General features: G+C 33.9%; 5 protein-coding genes across 8 annotated transcripts; 1 reads left to right on the top strand and 4 right to left on the bottom strand.

The window, feature by feature from the left end:
* Positions 1–17: 17 nt before the first annotated feature.
* On the bottom strand, positions 18–2,926 carry LOC126660345 (uncharacterized). Its single transcript, XM_056103958.1, has 2 exons — positions 2,682–2,926; positions 18–603 (listed from the first exon to the last, which is right to left on the bottom strand). The coding sequence occupies exon 2, from the start codon at positions 523–525 to the stop codon at positions 190–192; it is 336 nt and encodes a 111-aa protein (XP_055959933.1). The 5' UTR covers positions 526–603; positions 2,682–2,926; the 3' UTR covers positions 18–189.
* Positions 2,927–3,021: 95 nt separating this feature from the next.
* LOC126660340 (uncharacterized) lies at positions 3,022–6,977 on the top strand. Its single transcript, XM_050353801.2, has 8 exons — positions 3,022–3,218; positions 3,351–3,513; positions 4,047–4,157; positions 4,401–4,535; positions 4,897–5,001; positions 5,197–5,366; positions 5,714–5,813; positions 6,606–6,977. Exons 1-8 carry the CDS (start codon positions 3,127–3,129, stop codon positions 6,849–6,851), a joined length of 1,122 nt encoding a protein of 373 aa, XP_050209758.1. The 5' UTR covers positions 3,022–3,126; the 3' UTR covers positions 6,852–6,977.
* Positions 6,978–7,690: 713 nt separating this feature from the next.
* On the bottom strand, positions 7,691–10,636 carry LOC126660341 (uncharacterized). Its single transcript, XM_050353802.2, has 4 exons — positions 10,485–10,636; positions 9,808–10,066; positions 8,986–9,046; positions 7,691–8,412 (listed from the first exon to the last, which is right to left on the bottom strand). The coding sequence occupies exons 1-4, from the start codon at positions 10,556–10,558 to the stop codon at positions 7,853–7,855; spliced, it is 954 nt and encodes a 317-aa protein (XP_050209759.1). The 5' UTR covers positions 10,559–10,636; the 3' UTR covers positions 7,691–7,852.
* A 1,209-nt stretch (positions 10,637–11,845) lies between these two features.
* Positions 11,846–14,635, bottom strand: LOC126660347 (uncharacterized). The gene is made up of 2 exons (XM_050353808.2): positions 14,146–14,635; positions 11,846–12,924 (listed from the first exon to the last, which is right to left on the bottom strand). Exons 1-2 carry the CDS (start codon positions 14,563–14,565, stop codon positions 12,739–12,741), a joined length of 606 nt encoding a protein of 201 aa, XP_050209765.1. The 5' UTR covers positions 14,566–14,635; the 3' UTR covers positions 11,846–12,738.
* Positions 14,636–15,229: 594 nt separating this feature from the next.
* LOC126660336 (DNA polymerase kappa) lies at positions 15,230–20,059 on the bottom strand. Of its 4 annotated transcripts, XM_050353794.2 has the most exons (14): positions 19,929–20,056; positions 19,597–19,769; positions 18,826–18,999; positions 18,611–18,734; positions 18,426–18,526; positions 18,258–18,344; positions 17,803–17,898; positions 17,569–17,689; positions 17,083–17,211; positions 16,755–16,846; positions 16,448–16,559; positions 16,044–16,321; positions 15,685–15,956; positions 15,230–15,541 (listed from the first exon to the last, which is right to left on the bottom strand). In XM_050353794.2, exons 1-14 carry the CDS (start codon positions 20,014–20,016, stop codon positions 15,424–15,426), a joined length of 1,965 nt encoding a protein of 654 aa, XP_050209751.1. In that variant the 5' UTR covers positions 20,017–20,056; the 3' UTR covers positions 15,230–15,423. The 4 variants fall into 4 exon arrangements, with proteins under 4 accessions (XP_050209751.1, XP_050209750.1, XP_050209752.1 ...); XM_050353793.2 differs by having other exon boundaries at positions 18,426–18,734; positions 19,929–20,058; XM_050353795.2 differs by lacking the exon at positions 17,083–17,211.
* Positions 20,060–20,428: the final 369 nt, after the last annotated feature.

The following is a 20,428-nucleotide window of genomic DNA, read 5'->3' on the forward strand; positions in this document are numbered from 1 at the left end:
CAATATACCAATTCAAATTAACACTAGAATAAGATTACCATTGCAATGACATCAATATTCTTACAAATGTTAGCAAAAAGAGAACATCAACAGTCTTACAAATCCTAGCAAAATAAGAGCAGTTTCACAAAATACAATACATTAGCTACCAAAATGAAACTAGAACTGCCCCAGCTTAAAGATCAAGGCCTAGCGATATAATGCATAAAGAACTGCCCCAGCAGTAACTACCCCACATCCATACAATCCATAGGTCAGCTTTGTTTTGATTTTCTTAGCTTGTGCATGGTGCAACTGCACTTCCTCAATCCTCTCCTTCAATGTCTCCACCTCCATCATTTCCAGCCCCATTTCTTCCTTCAGAATTTGGTTCTCATGTTTGTACATGTCAACAATCTCTTTTAGGGCATCAACTTCTCCCTTCAGTGAACTATTCTCCAACACCTTAGCTGCCAAATGAGCTCTGACTTCACCAGCTTGTAGAAGAACTGCATTACGTTCGTTTTGCAAATGAGTCACCTCCATCTTCAAGTTAGTGACCACCGTATGTGCGTAGCCATCTAAACCTTTGTCAATCCACTGAAAGAACTTACAATCTGGATTCTGCAATCAAGTATCATAGATGCATATGACACAACCAAATCAGTAATGTACAAAAATCAGCAATGTACAAACCCTAATTTGCAATAAAAACCCTAATTTATGACAACCCTAATTTTACACTGAGCTCAAAACCCTAAACTAATAACAACCAAATCAGTAATGTACAAAAATCAGCAATGTACAAACCCTAATTTGCAATAAAAACCCTAATTTATGACAACCCTAATTTTACACTGAGCTCAAAACCCTAAACTAATAACAACCCTAAAGTAACAACAACCCTAAATAATAACAACCCCAATTTAACACTGAGATCAAAATAAACCAAAAATAAAAGTTTACATTTGGTTTTGGGCAGCAATAGAACCTCCGGCCTGGATTTTTCTCAGTGGTTGAGGTCTGAACTCGCGCCGGAGTTCCACAATCACACAGAACAACCCCATCGCCACTACTACCTTCCATAATTAGCTCGTGTATTGGTGTTGGAAGCTCACTACGGGACCGGACAGGGAATGGACACTCAGAGGGGTCAGGTTTGGAGAGGAGAAGAGGAGACTCAAAAAAATACGCTTCTGCCATGTCATCTGCCACATAAGGGCTGTATTTGACATGTAAATAGGTGGACGGAAGTTTGTAACGGCGTTAGCACTCGCTTGGTGTCAGGGACCACGGGCGACTGATTTCAGAAGTGTAGGGCTTTATAATAGATATGATGGAGTGTAGGGACCTTATGTGCAAAAAATGAAAAGTGCAGGGACACGCACATGTATTAAGCCATATATTTATTTATTTAACTTATAAATTATGTATACCTTTTTTCTACTCCTTCTCTGAGATTCCTTTGCTACTAGATTTCAGTCATTATCTTAGGTTCACAATGTTCGGCACTAATAATTTGAGGTTGGAATATAAATAATTTTAAGCCAATATCTTAACCTCTTTTTAAATTCATTTCCACGTTGTAAAATCGCATATTGTGCTCAAATTACATCTTTGAGTTTTATTTGTACCTTAAATACTAAATTATTATTTTTTTCACTCGAACAAAAGAACTTTCTTCTCTACAAATTTAAATAATAATACAATAAATAATAATAATAATAATTCATTTATTTAATATAAATTAATGGTATTTTTTTTACATTTAATCTAACATTTGAATGATTATGCTGGCACCCTTCTCTGACTTTGTTGCCGCCTTTTTCAGACTTTCCGCCACCTTCCGACTCATCATTCGTCTTTCTCAACATGAACTTGATATGGGTTCGCCTAAAGAAAGACTAAGCAGATCTGGTTCAGACGAACCAGATCTGGGTTCGTCTAAAGGAAGAGTTAGACCTGATAATTCGTATAGACGGGTCATAAATGGGCCAGATCCGTTTAAACACGAACACGACATGATTATTAATCAAGTTTGATATATAAAACTCGAACACCCGACACAAATATTACACAGGTTACACGACACGTACAAACACGTTAATCAAAATTTGTTAATGAATCAACCCGTTTAAAATGACATGTTTAAATCATTCATTCATTTAAATACTTTTAAAATTTATTTAATATAATATTAAAAGAATTATTACTATATTTTGAAAAAAATACTATTATAACTACATAACATATATAAAAAATAATAAAAATTAAGAATTGAGAGTAATTAACCATGTTTACACGTGTTTTAGCGGATTAAGCGTGTATAATCCAATTAGACACGAAATTAATTGTGTCATAAACGGATTGACCCGTTTATGAACCAAACCGTTTACATCAAATCTAAACCTTTTTAACTTCGTTGTGTCGTATCATTTAATTGTGTCGTGTCTAAAATTGTCAGGTTTGGGAAGACTAAGTAGATTTGGGTTTGTCTTTCACCATGAAAAACGACATCACTGCCAAGGGACGGACTTAGGAAGAGCTTATGGTGGGCAGTTGACCACCTTATTATTTCTAATCTTTGAAAATATGAATATACACGTTAGTAGTATATTTTTCGCCCTTAAAATTTATAGCACTGACCACTTTAAATTTTTAAATTTTTCTTTCTTATAAATATTTAGTACAATTTTGCCCACCTTATAATAAAATTCTGGATCCGCCACTGTCACTGCCCATTGTTAACAAGTTCGTAACTAATCTGCCCACAAAGTTAATTTATGGATTAATAAATTGAGAGCGCAAATTGCTACTTGATTCCTTAAGAGAAGAATTAGAACTTTTTTTATTGATTATCAAAATCAAAATAAATGCAATATAGAAAACGAAGGTTCAATATTACATTAATAAATTGTGCGAAAGACAAGTTTTGAGAACCGAATTGGCCATTTGTTTAATTTTTTTTTTCTTTGGAAGCTAACTATAATTTTCTTTAATTTATTTCATTTTAAAGATAAAACGCCACGACGTCGTTTCAAGACAGGTAAGACTCGGTTTGCTTTTGTTATGTGAACCAGGTAATTCATATCGTTAAAATTCCGGCCACCACGTCTTCCCCGCAACCACCAATTTAACCGTTAAAGAATGACCGTCCGATCAATCTTCAACGCCCAAGATCTCAGGACAGAGTTTGAATCAGCAGACATCAGTCATCACTTCATCCCATTAATTTGGAAGTAAGATTATCCATAAATTTATAAACTTTATATTATTTATATTTTAATTATACAATTAATTGAGTTTTAATGCAAATGGGTAGTTTTCAATTTAGCTAAAGTTTGTTTCTTTTTCAATTTGATTGTGAAAAGGTTTGTGATTAAGAACCCTAATTGTGATTGGGATGAAATACCCAATTTGCCCTCAGCTGCATACTCAATTCTCCACTCAAAGTTCAGAACTTTTACTTCCACTGTGCACTCTGTTATTGAATCCAATGATGGGGTCACCACCAAACTGCTTATCAAGCTTCAGGTGTGTGTTTACTGTGTTTAGTTTTTTTTTTTATATATAGTTTGTTTTCATTTAGTTTTGAAGTTTGGTCCGCACGGGTTTAATCTGGTAGTGGTTTAAGCCTCAGCCATGTGGGCGCCAAGGTCGCGAGTTCAAACCCCGGCTACGCCCTTTGTGAGAAATGGAGTGGTTGGGACTGGGCTGCTGGCTGTTATAGCCCGGAATTGTTGCGGGCGGTCCACATCCCGGGATTTGACAGTGATCCTAGGCTTTGGCTCGGGAGAGTGAATACTTGTCGGCAAAAAAAATATTTTGAAGTTTGGACAAATATGAGTGTTTTTAGTTGTAATTCATGTTCATATTAAGTGATGTTAGATTTTGTGTATTATGCTCATTGTCAACTCCGAAAACAGTTCCTATTGGCTTATAAATGAGAATTATTTAGCGAACTGTAACTCATGAATATTTGTTAAATAGTTCTAAACATGGCTTTTCTGCTGTGTAATTCTTATTGGTTTTTGCTAATATGTGGCTGGTTGTACCTTTCTGATTAGAATGGTGCCTTTGTCGAAGCTGTTATCATGAGGTATGACACTCGTTTGGGGAAATATGGCGGCGAGCCTCGTCCTGGGGGTGTAAGGTCAACTTTGTGCGTATCTTCCCAGGTATAGACTTGTTTACCATTAAGTGACTTTATGGTCGAAAACGTCTAGTTGAGCAAATTCTAATTGATTCATCAATTGTGCAGTTTAGATTTAGTAGATCTATTAACTAATGTTTAGAGCTCTTGGCGCCATTTGTAAAGGGCGCTTTATTCTATTTATCATTATTATCTGCTATTGTTGGCTTATGTACTTCAATTTACAGACTGGAAATAGAGCTAGTTTCAACTTTTCTTTTTATTATAGGTTGGTTGTAAAATGGGTTGCAAGTTTTGTGCAACAGGAAGCATGGGATTTAAAAACAATCTATCATCAGGAGAAATTGTTGAGCAATTAGTCCATGCCTCCCAATTATCCAACATACGGAATGTTGTTTTCATGGTATGCACCTTTTTATTTTCTCCTGATAACATGTGTTGTTGCATTTACGGACATCATAAGCTAAACTTCAAATCAACAAGTACTTAATTTTGTCTATCTTAGCAAATAAGCAACTTTTTTTGTGTAGTATCAGTAATTTTATACGATCTCATGCCATGTATCTCATTATGTTTGTATGCAAATTGTTTTGAATCTGTATTAATATGAATATTGTTAATGAACATGAAGTATATGACAGTCGTGTAATGGTAGTAGCAAGTATAAATAATTAGATTGATGGTATATTTTTCGGCTAACCTTCTTATTGGCGCTAAATGCGTCTGTAAGTTTTTCAATGCTATAATCTTGATTTTTTTGACAGGGAATGGGAGAACCATTGAATAACTATAATGCCTTAGTGGAAGCAATTCGTGTTATGCTGGGGTCTCCATTTCAACTGTCACCAAAAAGAGTTACAGTGTCAACGGTACGTGCATATTTGCCTTGTGCATAAAGTGTCTTTGTCCGCTTGTCCCCTCATCGTCTTTCTTCTAATTCAGGTCTCCTTATGTTTTAACAATTTGCTTCCTTACTAAAGCCCCTTGGTTTAAATATGATTGCGCTTCTATTCTGATGAATGTTAGAACACTTACGCGTACATTGGTTGAATTGAGTTTTGTAGGTTGGAGTCATTCATGCTATTAACAAGCTTCAGAAAGATCTTCCGGGTCTGAACTTGGCAGTATCATTGCATGCACCGGTTCAAGATATTCGCTGCCATATAATGCCAGCTGCTAGGGCTTTTCCTTTAGAAAAACTTATGGCTGCTCTGCACGTATATCAGCAAAATAGGTAGAACTTGACTATTCATATATCTTTAACCAAGTGATCAAGAACCGGAATGGACCAGCTGGTCCAACCGGTTGAACCAGGAGACTGCCAGCTGTCCAGTCCAACTAATTCCTAAGAACCAAAAATCCGGTCCAACTTGATTGAACCGGCAGAACCGGACTGAACCGGCGACCTAAAAACTCTAGGAGGGACAGATCATACAAGCTAGGCCCAAAAAGAATAATTTTTTTTTATAATTTCACTCAACCGGAGGTTGAACCGGGAAACGGTGGCCATGCGGTTCGGCCACCGGTTCATTTTTAGAACAATGCTTTAACCATCTTAACTCACGTGTCTTTTTTTTCCAGTCAACAGAAAATATTTATCGAGTACATTATGCTTGATGGAGTAAATGATGAAGAACAACATGCCCACCAGCTCAGCGAATTGCTAGAGACTTTTCAAGTGGTGAGCTTTTTAATTTTAGCTTAAGCGTTTGAAATATGCATGATGGTGCTATGTGCAAAGATATTGCAGGCATTTATACGATTGGGCGATTTTTCGGAGTCCTCGATTTTGATAACATAAGTGATTACACCAACTGCATGTACTAGTCTATGATAGGCCTGAAATGCTTTTACTGCTTGCTGGTTGTCAATGGAGATTTTCAATTTTTCTAGGAAGTTCTAATTGTTTAAATTTTTCTTTTTCTCATCTTCCTATTACTATGGTTTCTCATCTTCCTATTACTATGGTTTCTCATCATTCCTATTACTATGGTTTCTCATCTTCCTATTATTATGATTTTTTTTAGCTTTATGATGCATGAACATTCTACTTCCCTCCGGCTCAGTTTCTGTGGTTTATATTAAACTTTAATTGATTTTCTTTTACTTATAAAACCAAACCAAACTGAGATTCTATTTTTCTATATATATAATATCAGACCAAATTTTTCAGTATGGTTTAATTATTTGGTTGTGCTTACCCTTTTTACTCAATATGTCATATAAACTTCAACTTTATCAGATTTAGTTATATGGATATTCTGATCAAGCTACACTTTATGCTGAGAGCATCATCACTGTTTCATAATAGGCTCTTGCGTTTTGACTGTCATTATACTGATTTGTTCAATAGCTAAAACGTAAAATAACACTAATTCTATGCTTAATTGTCAACTTCATCAACTGTTTGTAACTTTATGCTAGTTGATTGTACTAATTACAGTAATGTTTGACGATCTTGTCTTTTGATCAGGTCGTAAATTTGATACCTTTCAACCCAATCGGTAGTTTGAGTCAATTTCAAACTAGTAGCGATGAGAAAGTATTAAAATTTCAGAAAATTCTTAGGGAAGTTTACAACATTCGGACAACTGTTCGGAGGCAAATGGGCCAGGACATAAGCGGTGCCTGCGGTCAGCTGGTGGTTAGTTTACCTGATAAGAAATCCGCTGGAAATGTTGGTGCATTAACAGACATTGAAGATCTTCATCTTTATTGATGTGATAAGTTAGTTTGTTCAATGTAGAATATTGTGAGTATTTTGTTTAATATTCTTGTTATACCTCCAGAAAGAGATGTAGCTGCAAATTTTTGGCTCAAGTATCAATTTTGCCCTTGATTTGTAGTTCATGATCAAATAGCTCCAAAATTGACTTGTCAATTTTGGAACATTGCTAAGGTTTTACCATATGGCCTAATTGATATTACACTTTCAGGCATTTAAAAAAGGTTTAATGGTGAAAAAAAGCCAAATCATTACGACTTATTACAATTTAAACCAAATTTTTTAATTATTGTAATATTAGCCAAATTGCAATTCTTTTATTGCAATAATAGCTAAATTGATCGCCAAATTTACAACAAAAAATCCAAATTTGGTTGTTATTGCAACAAAAAAAATACAATTTGGCTATTATTACAAAAATTGGAAGGTTTAATTTAAATTGCAACAAATCATAAAAGTTCGGCTTTTTTTGCCATTAAGCTTTTAAAAAATATTTATGGATTGGGATTCCCTCAAGTTCAAATGAACTTGAGGGGGTTATGTTCACGATGTACACCGTTCATTATAAAATGAACGGTGTAGATTAATTGGATTAAAGTTGTGCTTTTTTAATCTACACCGTTCATTTTGTAATGAACACGGTGTAGATCGTGAACATGACCCTCTCAAGTTCAATCCCAATCCAATATTTACATGTATGATATGTAATCGGAATTGGAAATGTCATAATTTATATTTAGCATGATTATGACTCATAATTATGCTAAATACTATTCAAATTACACTTTTTTAAATAAGAAATGCAAATTGAAAAGACAAATACACCCCTAATATTTATTTCAAATAACAAATAAGTTCCTTTTATTTAATTTTTGGTCTCGAGTACACTCAATCTTTCCAAAATTAAAGTACAATCATGTGCTCAAAATAGTTCAGAGTCTAAAATTACTATGGTGCATTGGCAAATAAAAAGAACTAGGCCATCCTTGCAAAAACTATGAAGCCAAAAGTGCCTCAACTTTTGCAATTTGATCCTCTTCATTCTTTGTGGTTGGACTCTTGTTACTCTCATCAAACATATCATGTTTCCATTTTTCTGCTCTAGTACCTCCAATGCCATAACCTTGCCTTCCATTAAATCTCTCTCTTTCGCTGTAATTCCCACCGATACTGTTATATCGTTCCCTAAGCCCGCCCCTCTGCGCTTCTCTCCTGTCGCCAAACGCTGGCCTCTCAAGTCGGTCAGAATATCGAGTATCACGATTTCTTTCATCCCTTCTTTCACTTCCTGCCGGTGGACGATTAGAATGACTTGGTCTCACAGATTCGATAGCGGCTTTATCAGCATTCTCTGAGACTTTTTTCTCTGTAAACGCAGGTCTTTTCCTCACAGGAGTTGGTTCGGCCTCCATTTTGAAATACGCATCGTGACGCCAGACACTGTTATTGTCCTCCTTTGCTTGTAATCTCCCATCTCTTTGCTGTAGATCGCGACTAAATGACTTGTTTATGGCCCTTTCATTTTGTTCATGCTTTATATCCCTCCATCTATGCTCTTCAAAAGGAAAAAAAAAAAGAAAACCATAAACTTCATTAAGGAATAAATATAACATTAAATACTACAAGTCTATAACCCGAGTTTAGGTCGAAATTATGTTTATTCGCTAAATTTTGAAAAATCGCTATTTCTCCCCTAAACAATTTAGTTTCCTTTAACTGAAGCACCTCCTTGTAAGGAAAAATCAGTTATCTAATACCAAATTTTAAAAGTCATGCTTAAATTAAATCGCCAAAAAGTTGAAAGGTGAGACTCTTTTTTACAAATAAGCCTAAACCCTAAATATAAAGTTCCCACCTATTATAAATAAGAAAAAGGCTTCACAATTGAAAGACCATTATCAGGTATTTGGACAACGGTATTTTGGCAAAGCAAATGAACAGCACAAGGCAACTGAAAACTGGATCATCATTTGTATCTTCAAATATTACTATGTATTAGAATTTAACTGAACTAATAAGATGTAATGTGAAAAGCTTGAAAACTGAAAATGGACTAGCAGATGTAGTGAAGAAAAAGAACAAAAAACAAACCAAACAACAAGGGAGTGCACACATGAATGAAGCTTACCAGTTGTTGCTCTCCGACCAAAGCTTCGACCAACTTGCGCGGCATTACCACGCTCGTCGTGCTGTTAAAAGACATGGACAGGCAAGCCTGAGATTGTTATATACAAGGTGGCTTTCGAAGGCATGGGCCAGACAAGAATCCCGCTACATCAGCCCATTAAAAAAGGTTTTCATACACTGAATGGAAATCAAGTAATTAAGATCTACCAGTACAGTTGATCAATCAGGAAAATTTGTTAATCTAGATCTATTTCCATATGCAGAGGGAAGAACACTGCATTGGAATTTTAGCCCACGATGCATATAGGCACTTAATTCAGGTCCGCCCACCGATTTGAAAAATTCATGCAGGACACCAGAGTTAAAATAATTAAGCAAGTTGACTCCTGGCTAATACAACAATTGTCTTCTCATATGAAAGTAAACCCATGGCTAAGAAACATCTTTCAGAAGGCATATAATTTTAACATTGCCTCAGGGAATTTATTCCTAAAATAAAATGACAGCTATCAAAACGCCCAACATAAAATAAGCATAAATTGTTAGCAAAATCAGAGGTAACAGAAACACTCTCTTTCAATAACATATCCTAGTTCTCAGGCTAAAAAATTTAAATTCATAACAAATACACTGGAAAATAATAATCCAGGTCAGCATAATATAGCATCACGTATATTAGTTTTTCAAAAAACAATATCCAAGTTGATGATTTAGCACTACATACAGTATAACAGGACAAGAAAAGTCAGAGGTTAGCTAATTACGAAAAACATATACATTTATAATTTTAGATAACTAATTAACCAAGACCAATAAGCAAAACCTGAAAATAAGATTGAGACCGAGGTACATCAGTTGGACCCAGAACCCGCTTAGTTCCTTCACGCTGCCCATCAAATTTCTTCTCCGAATCCTCACTTACAACGCCAGACTCTACTTTGGAATCAGCCTCCAGCGGCAATACGTCATGTAACCTCCGCCTATGCTTTTGATCCTTATCGTTACCATCTTCAACATTCAAGATAGCACTGCTAAGAACTCTCTCCGTTTCCGGCTTCCCGTCCCTTCTAGACCTCTTAGGACTAAAATCATGACAAAAGTAACCTATCACGCTTCCGAACACAACTAAATTCATTTAAAAATGAATCCCACACAAAAATTATGAACCAAAGACACCTAATTTCACACATTTTCAAGACTATTAAAATCAAGAAATCCCAAATTTCAAGCGGCTTGCAATTAGGGTTTTGCAATACCTAAAGTTAAACCCTTTATACCTATAAAAAGAGCGAATTTACACCATTTCGCCATGTCATTAGTGCAACGAACCAATAATGCATTAGCCTTGTAAAATATTTAAAAATTTAAATCAAAGAAGATGAAATCTGTACAAATTTGAGAAACCTAAAAATTTCAACGGTCAGATTAAAAATGCAGTTAGAATTTACAAAACCCTACTGATTAACTAGGCATATAGTGAAATAAAGAGAGGATTGGAACCTGGAATCTCGGTCATGGCCAGAACGGTGTCGTCTCGAGTCGGAAACTCGGCCGTCTCGTTCTCGGCGAGACATGATTTAGTGAGAGCAAGATAGTGAATTGTTAACTGTTGGCTTCTGATGAAAAGAGAGAAAACTGGTATACAGTATAGTGAAGTTATTTTTAATAAATTAAATTATATCGTCAAAAAAAAGTATCAATTTTTTTATGCCTAGCCATTTTTTAAATTGAAAATTTTGCGTTTTTTATCAATTATGAACAAATTTTTTAATTTTTACAATTATGTCCAATTTAAAAGAAGAAATTATAATTATGACTACAATTTTAAATTTTAATTTTTAAAATCCAAAACTTTCAATTTTTATCTATTGCAACTAAAAATTTATATTAACACTTTTTTAGAAGTTAAACAAATTTTTCGAATTCTGCCGTAATGATAGAATATGCAAAGGTTTTGATTTAAAAAAATAAAATTAAAGTTTGGATTAGAATTGCAAAAATTAAAAAACGTCGGTCATAATTGATAAAAAAAAACAAGAACAAAGTCAACGCGCCTGCTGAACTTGTGACACATGTTCATATAACCCAATTTATACTTTTTTGAGCAACTAACCCTAAAAATCTTCATTTTTTTGTCAAATAACCCCATAATTGTATTTTTAAAACGCGTAAAATACAAATCGGAGGTGAGAGATGCAAAAAAATAATTAGATACTTCCCTAATTGTTGCAATATAATTATCCTAAATCTACTTTTTGAAATAAAAATATAAATTATGGGATTATTTGATCCAAATATGAAGAGTTTATGGGTTAATTGTTTAAAAAAATATAAATTGGGTTAGATGACCCCGTGTCACAAGTTCAGGGAGTGCGCTGACCCTTTGTTTTAAAAAATTATGAAGGTTTGGATTTAAAAAATGATTAAGCCATTTTTTTATTATTATAGTGGAATTTAATTGTTTATAATTTGATAAAGTAGATAATATTTTTAAGTAGTTTCTTTATTTTATTCATAATTTTTAAAATAACTTATTATGGATATTTATCAAATTAATTTAAATAGTTAATTTTTTCTCTCCTTTTTCTATTAAATATTTCTATTACTTCTAAGCAAATATTAAATATTAGTCTGCCGATAATATTTAATCCTGTTTTATAAAAATTAATAAATATATATATCAACTATCATTTCTCGACAAATTGATATACGGATTGAAAAGCTGATGAAAATTAATGATATGAAAATCAGATTTTTTAACATTGTGTTTGATGTGTGAATGACATGCCAACTCTAGCAAACAACATCATTTTTCACCGATTTTCATTCCATTTGTTAAGAACTGTTAGTTACTATATATATTTACTATCATAAAACGTGATAAATAATAAAATTTGTATAATTCATGAAAATATTATGTAGATAACCCGATAAAACATAAAAAAAATGAACTAAAATTTTACAAGAGTTCTCGAAACCAAATCGAACATCTACAGAATCAGAACTTTCTCCGTTCTTTATACTCAATGTGTTTTATTGATCCAATATCTTCGGCATCCTGATCAGAATCAAGTTGACTTTATCTTGTAATTCTATCTCGACAAATTCTGATAGAACAGCATTCACAATCTTCTATTTTGCCTCATTACGAACTGCATATCTATCGGAGAAACGAATCCCTTTCAACCGCTATTTGGAAATCTGTGCATTTGAGCCTTTTCCTCTTGCTGGTTATCGGAATATTATCTTCCATGTCGATCTCAAACAGTCAAAGAAGCTCAAGTTAATAGCATTCAATAGAAAAGTTTTTGATTCTTCCCTGATTGAAGTTGATGAAGATAACTGATAATCTTTAAATTCGACAATCCTTGCATTTGAGCTCGTCCTTCATCGTTGTGTCATAAACTATTTTATAATTCTTCTATGATAAGGTAATTTACATTAACCGTCTTTGCACTATCTTTTTTCTCTTCAACATATACTCAAATTGTCCTCAAAACTTATGTTTAATAACTTGACTGTATATGCCTTTATTTTTAGAGTATTTTCGTCAATTTTAACGACGTGATATGCCAACCAAAATACTAGTATATTTTCTGCCACATTGTGTCATATGGTGATCTTAGACGTTCATATACGACTCTAATTGGCACCGGCACATTATTAAAATTGACGAAAACGGCGCATGAGTAATGGCAGAGACAACCAAATTATTAAATAAACGTTTAGAGACAGTTATGCTACGAATTAAAATTTAGGAACGGTTCGGACGATCTTTCGGTTTGAACCTGGTGCACCATTTCAATAGGAGCTCTTCAACATCAGCATCCATTCGAGTTCCTACGCCTCCCCAGACTAACATATGAGCCATGTCTCCAAATGTGGAACCACTCACTTCATGCACTGGCTTGAACCCAATTCTTGTGTAGAATCTAACAAGCTACCAAATACAAAACACAATGTGTAAGCTGGTCAATAATTAATTCAGACACCTAGTTGTTATAATTTCTTGGATTATGATAATTCCATATTCATTTGTTATTTTAGCTGGTGTTTTAAAAATCAAACCGTTGGCAGAACATGTATGAGTATTAGTTTATGCTGGTTAAACCAATTCAACTAATTAAAATGAAATTTTTATGCAACATATGTGATACACACATTTTTTTCTAGAATAAGTTGCATGTTAAATTTAGGGATAATTGCCAAAAAAATTATCATGAATTTAATGTTTTGCAATTCTAACACGAACTTCAATTTAGACAATGTAAAACACAAATTGTCAATACTTTTAAATATTAAAATTACACGGCACACAAAAATTATACTCCCTCCGTCCCAATAGAGTTGTCCACTTTGAGAAATTTTTCTGTCCCAAAACTCTTGTCCACTTTAAAAAGTAACTAACTTTTACACTTAATTTTCCTATATTATCCCTATTTAAAATCCACTAATGAGTAAATTAAAAGTGGACCCTATAATTAATAGGGGTATGACAAGAAAAGTAAAGAAAATTTTATAAAATCCATAAACAATAATTGCTTTTCTTAAACTGTGTGATAAAGGCAAAGTGGACAACTCTATTGGGACGGAGGGAGTATATTTTTGCAAATAACCCTTAAATTTTAACACTTGCATAGCACAAAATTCTAACTAGTAAATAAATAACACTCTAACTAATAAACAAAATATGGTTTTTAAAGTTTAATGGGTTCAATAGTTTTCCGGTTCTTGCTGTTTTTAGACATAAGTAATCATATTTTCAGTTTCTAGCAAAGAATCAAATCGGATAGAATTCCGATTCTCAATCAAACCATTTGAACTGGTCGATCGGTCAGGTTCGATCCTTAAAACCATAATTTTAACAAAAAGTACAGCAAAATAACAATAGTACTCACAAACAAGAACAACAATTTGGTTTCAATTAATTAAAAACAACTATCGATAGAGTATGAAGCCAAGCAGCACGGACTCAGAAAAACAGAACACTTAAATACAATAAATCAAATTAAAAAAAAACACAATAAAACAGTATTATTTTAAAAAGAACTATATGTTCTCTAAAAAAAAGAATTATATGTAAAGTTTAAATTCCGTATCTGAAATTTTTATTGCACGAGTGACATGGTACAACGGATATATTCCGAGATATTAAAAGTACCTTAGAATGATAAAGATCGGAGTCATTAATGGCGAGCAACTCAGCAACTCGACAGCCACAATCAAACCCATACCGAACAGCAACAGCTCCAATGAACAAACCAATTCCATAAATCGATTTCTCCATACCCAACGTCTCTTTTTTCAACTTAATCGAATCCAAATGAAGAATCCTCCCTCTTAACCAAACCCTAATCACCCCCTCTGCTCGACCCAGCTCATTTTTTGTCAAACGACTCGTCGCTGTAATTCTGAAGAAGGGTCCCACTGTTTTGAGCTGGAGATCAAGATTTTGTGCTTTTGAGGCGGATATAATGTCTGCCATTGTTGGAACTGTGGTTAAATCTTTGAATTTGGTGCTGTTTTTGATTTGATTTGGGGGAATTGGATTGGGGATTTGAGTTGTTGATTTTAGGTTCATTTTAAAGTTTTGGGATTAAAGTGGAAAATTTGGAATTGTGAAGGATGAACTTGTGTGTGTTAAATTTGAAAGTTGGTGATAGATATGGATATTAAGGTAGTTTGGATGACACGTGGCAAATACTTGATCTCCACTTTGCTACCAACAAAATAATATTTTTAAAGAAGGGAGGAAAAACAAAAGAAGAATTATTAATTTATTTATTTTAATTAATTAAAAATAAAAATATTTCTTTATTTTTAAATTAATCTTGAATAATATATTTTTATTATTCAGGTCAATTAACAATCAAATTGGATCAATATGATCTCCGAATGCATTTATTTTATACAAATTGAAGATCAATTGATGTGAAATAAAAAATATTATTTATATTTGATTAAATTGATGAAATATGAATTAATTGTTCATGAGGAATACCAAATACATAACGTAATGACCTTTTGCTACAATAAAAAGAACAGATTAACTACTGAAACTCCATGAGTTTAATTTTTATAAATCCATTATAATGGCACTTTTCATATTTTGATATATTATACATCTACACCCGTCTATTAATTTTTCCATTAGTCAACTCGATCAAAAGATAAAATTTAACTCTTAAACCTTTTTTTTATCCAGTTTCTTCCGAAAATTGTGGCAAAATCGAGGCTTCTTTACATTTAACATAACTTGTGTCGACTAGCTACACAAACAGCCTGAAGCTTTTATTAAGTGTTTGAACTAAAAATTACAATTACAACATGGCAGCTAATGAATTGGCATATATAATTAGAAACAAAGGTTATGTTTTTAATATGGTATACATGCCTATACTTTATGTACAAAGACTTATAAATACGCATGATAAGAATACTAGAAATTCTGATTGCTCTTTGTAAAGAACATATCGATGGAAATATGACTTTTATCCCGGGACAGCTTGGCCTTCTTCTGTGTGCTTTGGCCAGAGGCGTCGGTCTTGCTTACTAACCTGAAGATGTCACTCTCATTATATTGAAAAAAAATACAGAAAGAATTGTAAGAAATAAGATCGTATGCACACTATATAAATATGAAGAGAAAAATTGCTAACGTGAAGACTCGCTTAGTTTAGATGATAGATGAGCAGACTACCTTTGCCTCGGGATAGAAGTTCTAGTATTGATGCTAGACTCCTCATTCTGAAGCCTCTCGGCGAAATGAAAATCAGAATGTTCTTGCCTTTCCGCAACAAAATCTGGTGGCATTTCAATTCCGCAAAATGAACATTTGTAGTCATCAATCCAAAAGAGTTCATTTTTGCATTTGGGTAAGACAGCCTCATTGCTCGTGTCCGCATTTCTCCCATCAGTATGCTCAGGCGAAGTAAATTCTGTGTTACATCTTACCGTATCCCTAGTATTCACCTAGCCACAACCGAAAAGCACGATAAAGCTAAACATCAAAGAAAATAAGATTGATGATACTATTGTATGCTTGAGAATGATGCTTACTTCTATGTTACTACTGATTGTGCAGTTATGACCATCCAAATCCTGTACATTTAATGAATCTCTAGTTTCATCATGTTGAATCTCACGACTGTCGGTAGAAAAGGCAGTTTCTATGTCATCTGTGAAGGGCTGATCGCTACAATCTGAAGCCAACGAGCTTCGACCCATTATATTTTTTCTAGATGCATCGCCAGTTACAATGAAGTTCATCAGAGTTTTTTGTGTTGGATCAGATAGAGCCTCAGCCTTGTCTTCACTAAAATGAGACACCCGTAAGCCTAACAACAGCGACAGAAACATTTTTGTCAATTTATGAATCTGTTAAAAGGCGTGCTATGGAACCCAGATAAGCACAGAAATTCGTATATCGAATCTGATACTACGTCTCGGACCAAAACACATACCTATCAGTCTTAAAGAGACGGGAAGTTCAGCCTTTAGCAGCTTCGAAGCATGTTTCAATATGTCTTCACTTGAACAAATATATTTTTGTAAAGTCACAGCTCTGCTTCGTATCTAAAGAATAAAAAATGTCATTAGTTTCTGAACGTGAAGGGCGAAGAATCATAGCTAGAAAAAGAAGGATTGGAGGAAATAATATTAAAAAATTACAAGAGAGTTCACTAAAGATCATTAATTACTGATTCGAACACTCTAACTCATCATTTTACACTCTTGTTTAAAGAACAGCAATAAAGTATCCAAAACTACCTCAAAGGATGCGGTTTTCAATTTGAGAGTCAATGTCCTACCATGAAGCCCTTCTTTTTGCATATCAGAAGATAGCATCTCTGCAATTTCAGCTGCAATTCAAAAGAAAACTAGTTAATTTTTCTAGATAATTCTAATAATGTTAAGCAAAACCTAATGATAAGTTATTTTTAGTATTGACACCAAGAAGTATATTACTACATCCCTGCATCAAAGTCAGACAAATATGACATGCAAAAAGCCAGAGATGGGTGACCATTTTGTCTTAAGGAAATACACAACCATAAATTCTCTGAATGATACAAATAACCAATCAACAATCACTTGCCTAATTTCTGATAAAGAAATGCCTCATTGTCTGTGGCAGAAAAAGTTCTCTCATTACTTATACTTTTTCTAAACTTGGCTTGAGGTGTATCTGTCCTCCCAAGCCCCAGTCCCACAGAGAGGAAAAAATCTGCACTAAAATATAACCATAGAATCAGGTGATAAAGACAATCCCAATTCCTTTTGAAGGAGGAGAGGTGCATGCATAACTGTATATTATCCAGCCATTTCAAATATATAAAATGCACTTGTCGCACCAGATGTGAGGCCTAAATAACAGCCGCTTGATTATTCAAATGCTGTGTCGTCATGTTTTATATATACTAATTCAACGACTCAGTTTATCTTCTCTTCATGTATCTATCGGCTAAATATTGCATTTGCTAGGAGGCTAACATTATCAAAAATATATATAAAAAAATCAGGATTAAAGAGGTTACAAACAACCACGAAAAAAGTTGAGTTTTACTTAAAGGAATGCACCGACCTGCTGTTGATTGAGAAAACAGTGCACAGAGGAATCCACCCTTTTGCAGCAGATCCTCACATGTTTTTATTCCTAAGACATCCGTCAGAATATGTTCAGTGACCTTACCGATGCCTCCAATCTGCATAGAGTTCAATTAAGTGCTCAAATTTAGACAATTACATTTTAAATATTGTTTCTCTCGTATTTACTGTGATGCAATTCCCTTAAGCAGATAAGTTATTGTAAATATACCTTTCTTATAGGGAGGGAGGATATAAATGTTACGATGGCTGTCCGATCATTTGGTAGAACAAATTGTCCATTCGGCTTATTAATATCTGAGCAAACCTGTGGATGAAAATGCAGTCAGCTGCATAAGAATTTGAGAAAAGTCTGGAAAACTTTTATAGTTCTTCAACGTATTTTAAATTGTTTTCTGGAGTAACTAGTATGCATGCTAAAACAAGTAAAATTAAAAGCATTTAGCGGTTTAGCTCTATGACGATGGTGCCACTTCCTCTTTCAAGCAAGAATAATGAATGCCAGAATAACAGGAAACAAAATACGTAATTTATTGGACTGTGACTGTCATTTATTAACTCTTTTCTCTTACAATTTAAGAAATTGAGGATATGCAAAGCGTCATTATGTTCATGAAACATAATCAAAAATTGCAACAATCTTAGAAAGAAAGCTACTGGCAGAACCTTTGCAAGCAATTGATTTGCGGCAACCCCAGCACTACATGTTAGACCAGTCTCTTGATACACACTGTTTCTGAGCTCTTCAGCGATCTTGACAGAGAAAAAAAGGGAATATCAATGCTATGATGACAAATAATTCCACATGGACAAAGAAGAATATGCTGAACATACTTCTCCACCAGTAGTGCCCCTATCTCTACAGACATCAGTTATATCAAGATATGCTTCATCCAAACTAGCGGCCATGAAATGGGGATCATATTTCTGGAAAACTTCAAAGTAAAACATGTATAAAGATTTGCAGATCAGAAAATTTACAATAACATGCCTTAGAAACTTAACAAAAAATGACCAACCTTTTCTTGTTAAATCACTGTAATGAATATACTTCTTGAAATCAGTCGGAACTAAAATCAACTCTGGACATAATTTACGCGCAATGAAACCAGGCATCGCGGCCCTAACCCCAAATCTCCGTGCCTACAACATTTCTAATAACTGTTTCAGCATATTAAAATTTACAATCTAGACTCATTACCCTCATTTTAAAATTAGAGTAAACTATGCAAACCTCATAATTAGCAGTTGAAAGCATAGACAAGCCACCAACAGCCATTGGCTTTCCCTTCAAAGAAGGATTACTTAACGTTTCAACAGCAGCATAAAAGGCATCCATATCTACATGCAACCAAATCCTAGAAAGATCGCGTGTAACTTCTAGCTCCGAAATTTTCCTATCAGCAACCTGAAAACACCATAAACACAAAAATTGCAACAAACTCACACGAAATGAAAACCTCAAAACAACATAAAATCAAAGCAAACCCTAATCACTAATCAGTAATCACTCTTTCAATTAGGGGTGAGCGTCGATCGGTTCAGTTTAGAATCGACCGAAACTGATGGTGCCAAAATTTTCTGAATGGTTGACCGAACCGTAATTTTTTTAACCAAACAACAATATTTCTATGACCAAACTTTTCAGTTGGTTCAGTTTGGTGTTTATATTCGGTTTGGACTTGTACACAAAATCAAATTAAAACTTTAAAATTTTAGGTAAAATAACAAAAACGCCCTGAAATTTAGATGCAAAATCAAAAAAAAATCCTTAATTTTGAAAAGTTCAGTTCGTCGGTTTTTTGGTTATTTCGATTTTACAAACCTAACCGAACCGTTAACCAAACTCCAAATTTCTCTAACTTACTCACCGAACCAGACCGTTTTCACCGAACAACCGAACCAAACAACAAACTTCAGTTTGTCTCCGTTTGGTTTTTCGATCTAGTTTGGTTTCTGCGTGCCCTTACTTTCAGTTAAGCCAATATTATAAGAAACAACTTACCGTCTGAAAATGAGCCAGATTGGCCGGAGCTAGTTTCGCGCATTGCACCCGCATATTTTCAATCTTTTGTCTCATAAAAGCTTCTTTCTTTTCCTCATTCTGAAAATACTTTGAACCTTTACTCATTTCATATACAATTCTTTGAACTTTCTCCTTATCCACTCCCTCCATACCTTAAAACAATAATAATTAACTTAATTACTAAACATAATCAATCTATCAATCAATCTGATTACTCAAATTACAGTGTCAAACCCTAATTTTAGATTAAAAATGGTGCTGAGTTGTGAATTGACAATCAAAAGTTCAAAAAATTGGGAATTGAAATTTACCAGCTTTAGCATTAGTGTAGACAGTGTGATAAGATTGCCATGGTTTTGGATTATTTTCTCCGGACGACGTCGCTTCAGTGTTCTCCATCTCTCTGTGCTTCTTTGAGAAGGAGAAAGAAAAAAAAAAGAGGGAAAAATTAGATTCGTTGGTTTATATATGAACTGTAAAAGCTGAGAAGTAAAGGATGGGCCTTTAAGGCCCAATAAGTTTGAAAGAAAACGGAATAAGGGTTATATATGCCCCTAATTTTTGGATTCAGGATCATTTATGCCCTTATAATTTGAAAAGGTGTATACATACCCCTAATGTTTTTAAATTGGTTTATTTAGCCGTCATACTTAATATGGTTAGGAACATATATGATTAGGAAAAACGTTAGTGACCTATATAAGTTTATTTGAAAATGTTAAAGACATACGTACATATTTTCAAATTATGAGGATATAGATGATTCTAAGCTCAAATTTAAGGGAATATTTGACCCTTTCTCTAAAAAAAC

Source organism: Mercurialis annua, linkage group LG8 (assembly GCF_937616625.2).
Source record: "Mercurialis annua linkage group LG8, ddMerAnnu1.2, whole genome shotgun sequence".
NCBI lineage: Eukaryota > Viridiplantae > Streptophyta > Magnoliopsida > Malpighiales > Euphorbiaceae > Mercurialis > Mercurialis annua.

Excerpts from the sequence above, each read along its gene's own strand:
- LOC126660345 (XM_056103958.1), bottom strand. The coding sequence starts at position 525 with ATGGAGGTGACTCATTTGCAAAACGAACGTAATGCAGTTCTTCTACAA.
- LOC126660340 (XM_050353801.2), top strand. The coding sequence starts at position 3,127 with ATGACCGTCCGATCAATCTTCAACGCCCAAGATCTCAGGACAGAGTTT. Across the intron at positions 4,158-4,400 it reads CTTTGTGCGTATCTTCCCAG|GTTGGTTGTAAAATGGGTTG; the intron begins GTATAGACTTGT and ends TTTTTATTATAG. Across the intron at positions 4,536-4,896 it reads TACGGAATGTTGTTTTCATG|GGAATGGGAGAACCATTGAA; the intron begins GTATGCACCTTT and ends TTTTTTTGACAG.
- LOC126660341 (XM_050353802.2), bottom strand. The coding sequence starts at position 10,558 with ATGTCTCGCCGAGAACGAGACGGCCGAGTTTCCGACTCGAGACGACAC. Across the intron at positions 10,067-10,484 it reads GGCCATGACCGAGATTCCAG|TCCTAAGAGGTCTAGAAGGG; the intron begins GTTCCAATCCTC and ends TCATGATTTTAG. Across the intron at positions 9,047-9,807 it reads GGTCTCAATCTTATTTTCAG|CACGACGAGCGTGGTAATGC; the intron begins GTTTTGCTTATT and ends GTCTTTTAACAG.
- LOC126660347 (XM_050353808.2), bottom strand. The coding sequence starts at position 14,565 with ATGAACCTAAAATCAACAACTCAAATCCCCAATCCAATTCCCCCAAAT. Across the intron at positions 12,925-14,145 it reads CCGATCTTTATCATTCTAAG|CTTGTTAGATTCTACACAAG; the intron begins GTACTTTTAATA and ends TGTATTTGGTAG.
- LOC126660336 (XM_050353793.2), bottom strand. The coding sequence starts at position 20,016 with ATGGAGAACACTGAAGCGACGTCGTCCGGAGAAAATAATCCAAAACCA. Across the intron at positions 17,690-17,802 it reads CCTCCCTCCCTATAAGAAAG|ATTGGAGGCATCGGTAAGGT; the intron begins GTATATTTACAA and ends AACTCTATGCAG. Across the intron at positions 16,847-17,082 it reads ATTTCTTTATCAGAAATTAG|CTGAAATTGCAGAGATGCTA; the intron begins GCAAGTGATTGT and ends TTTGAATTGCAG.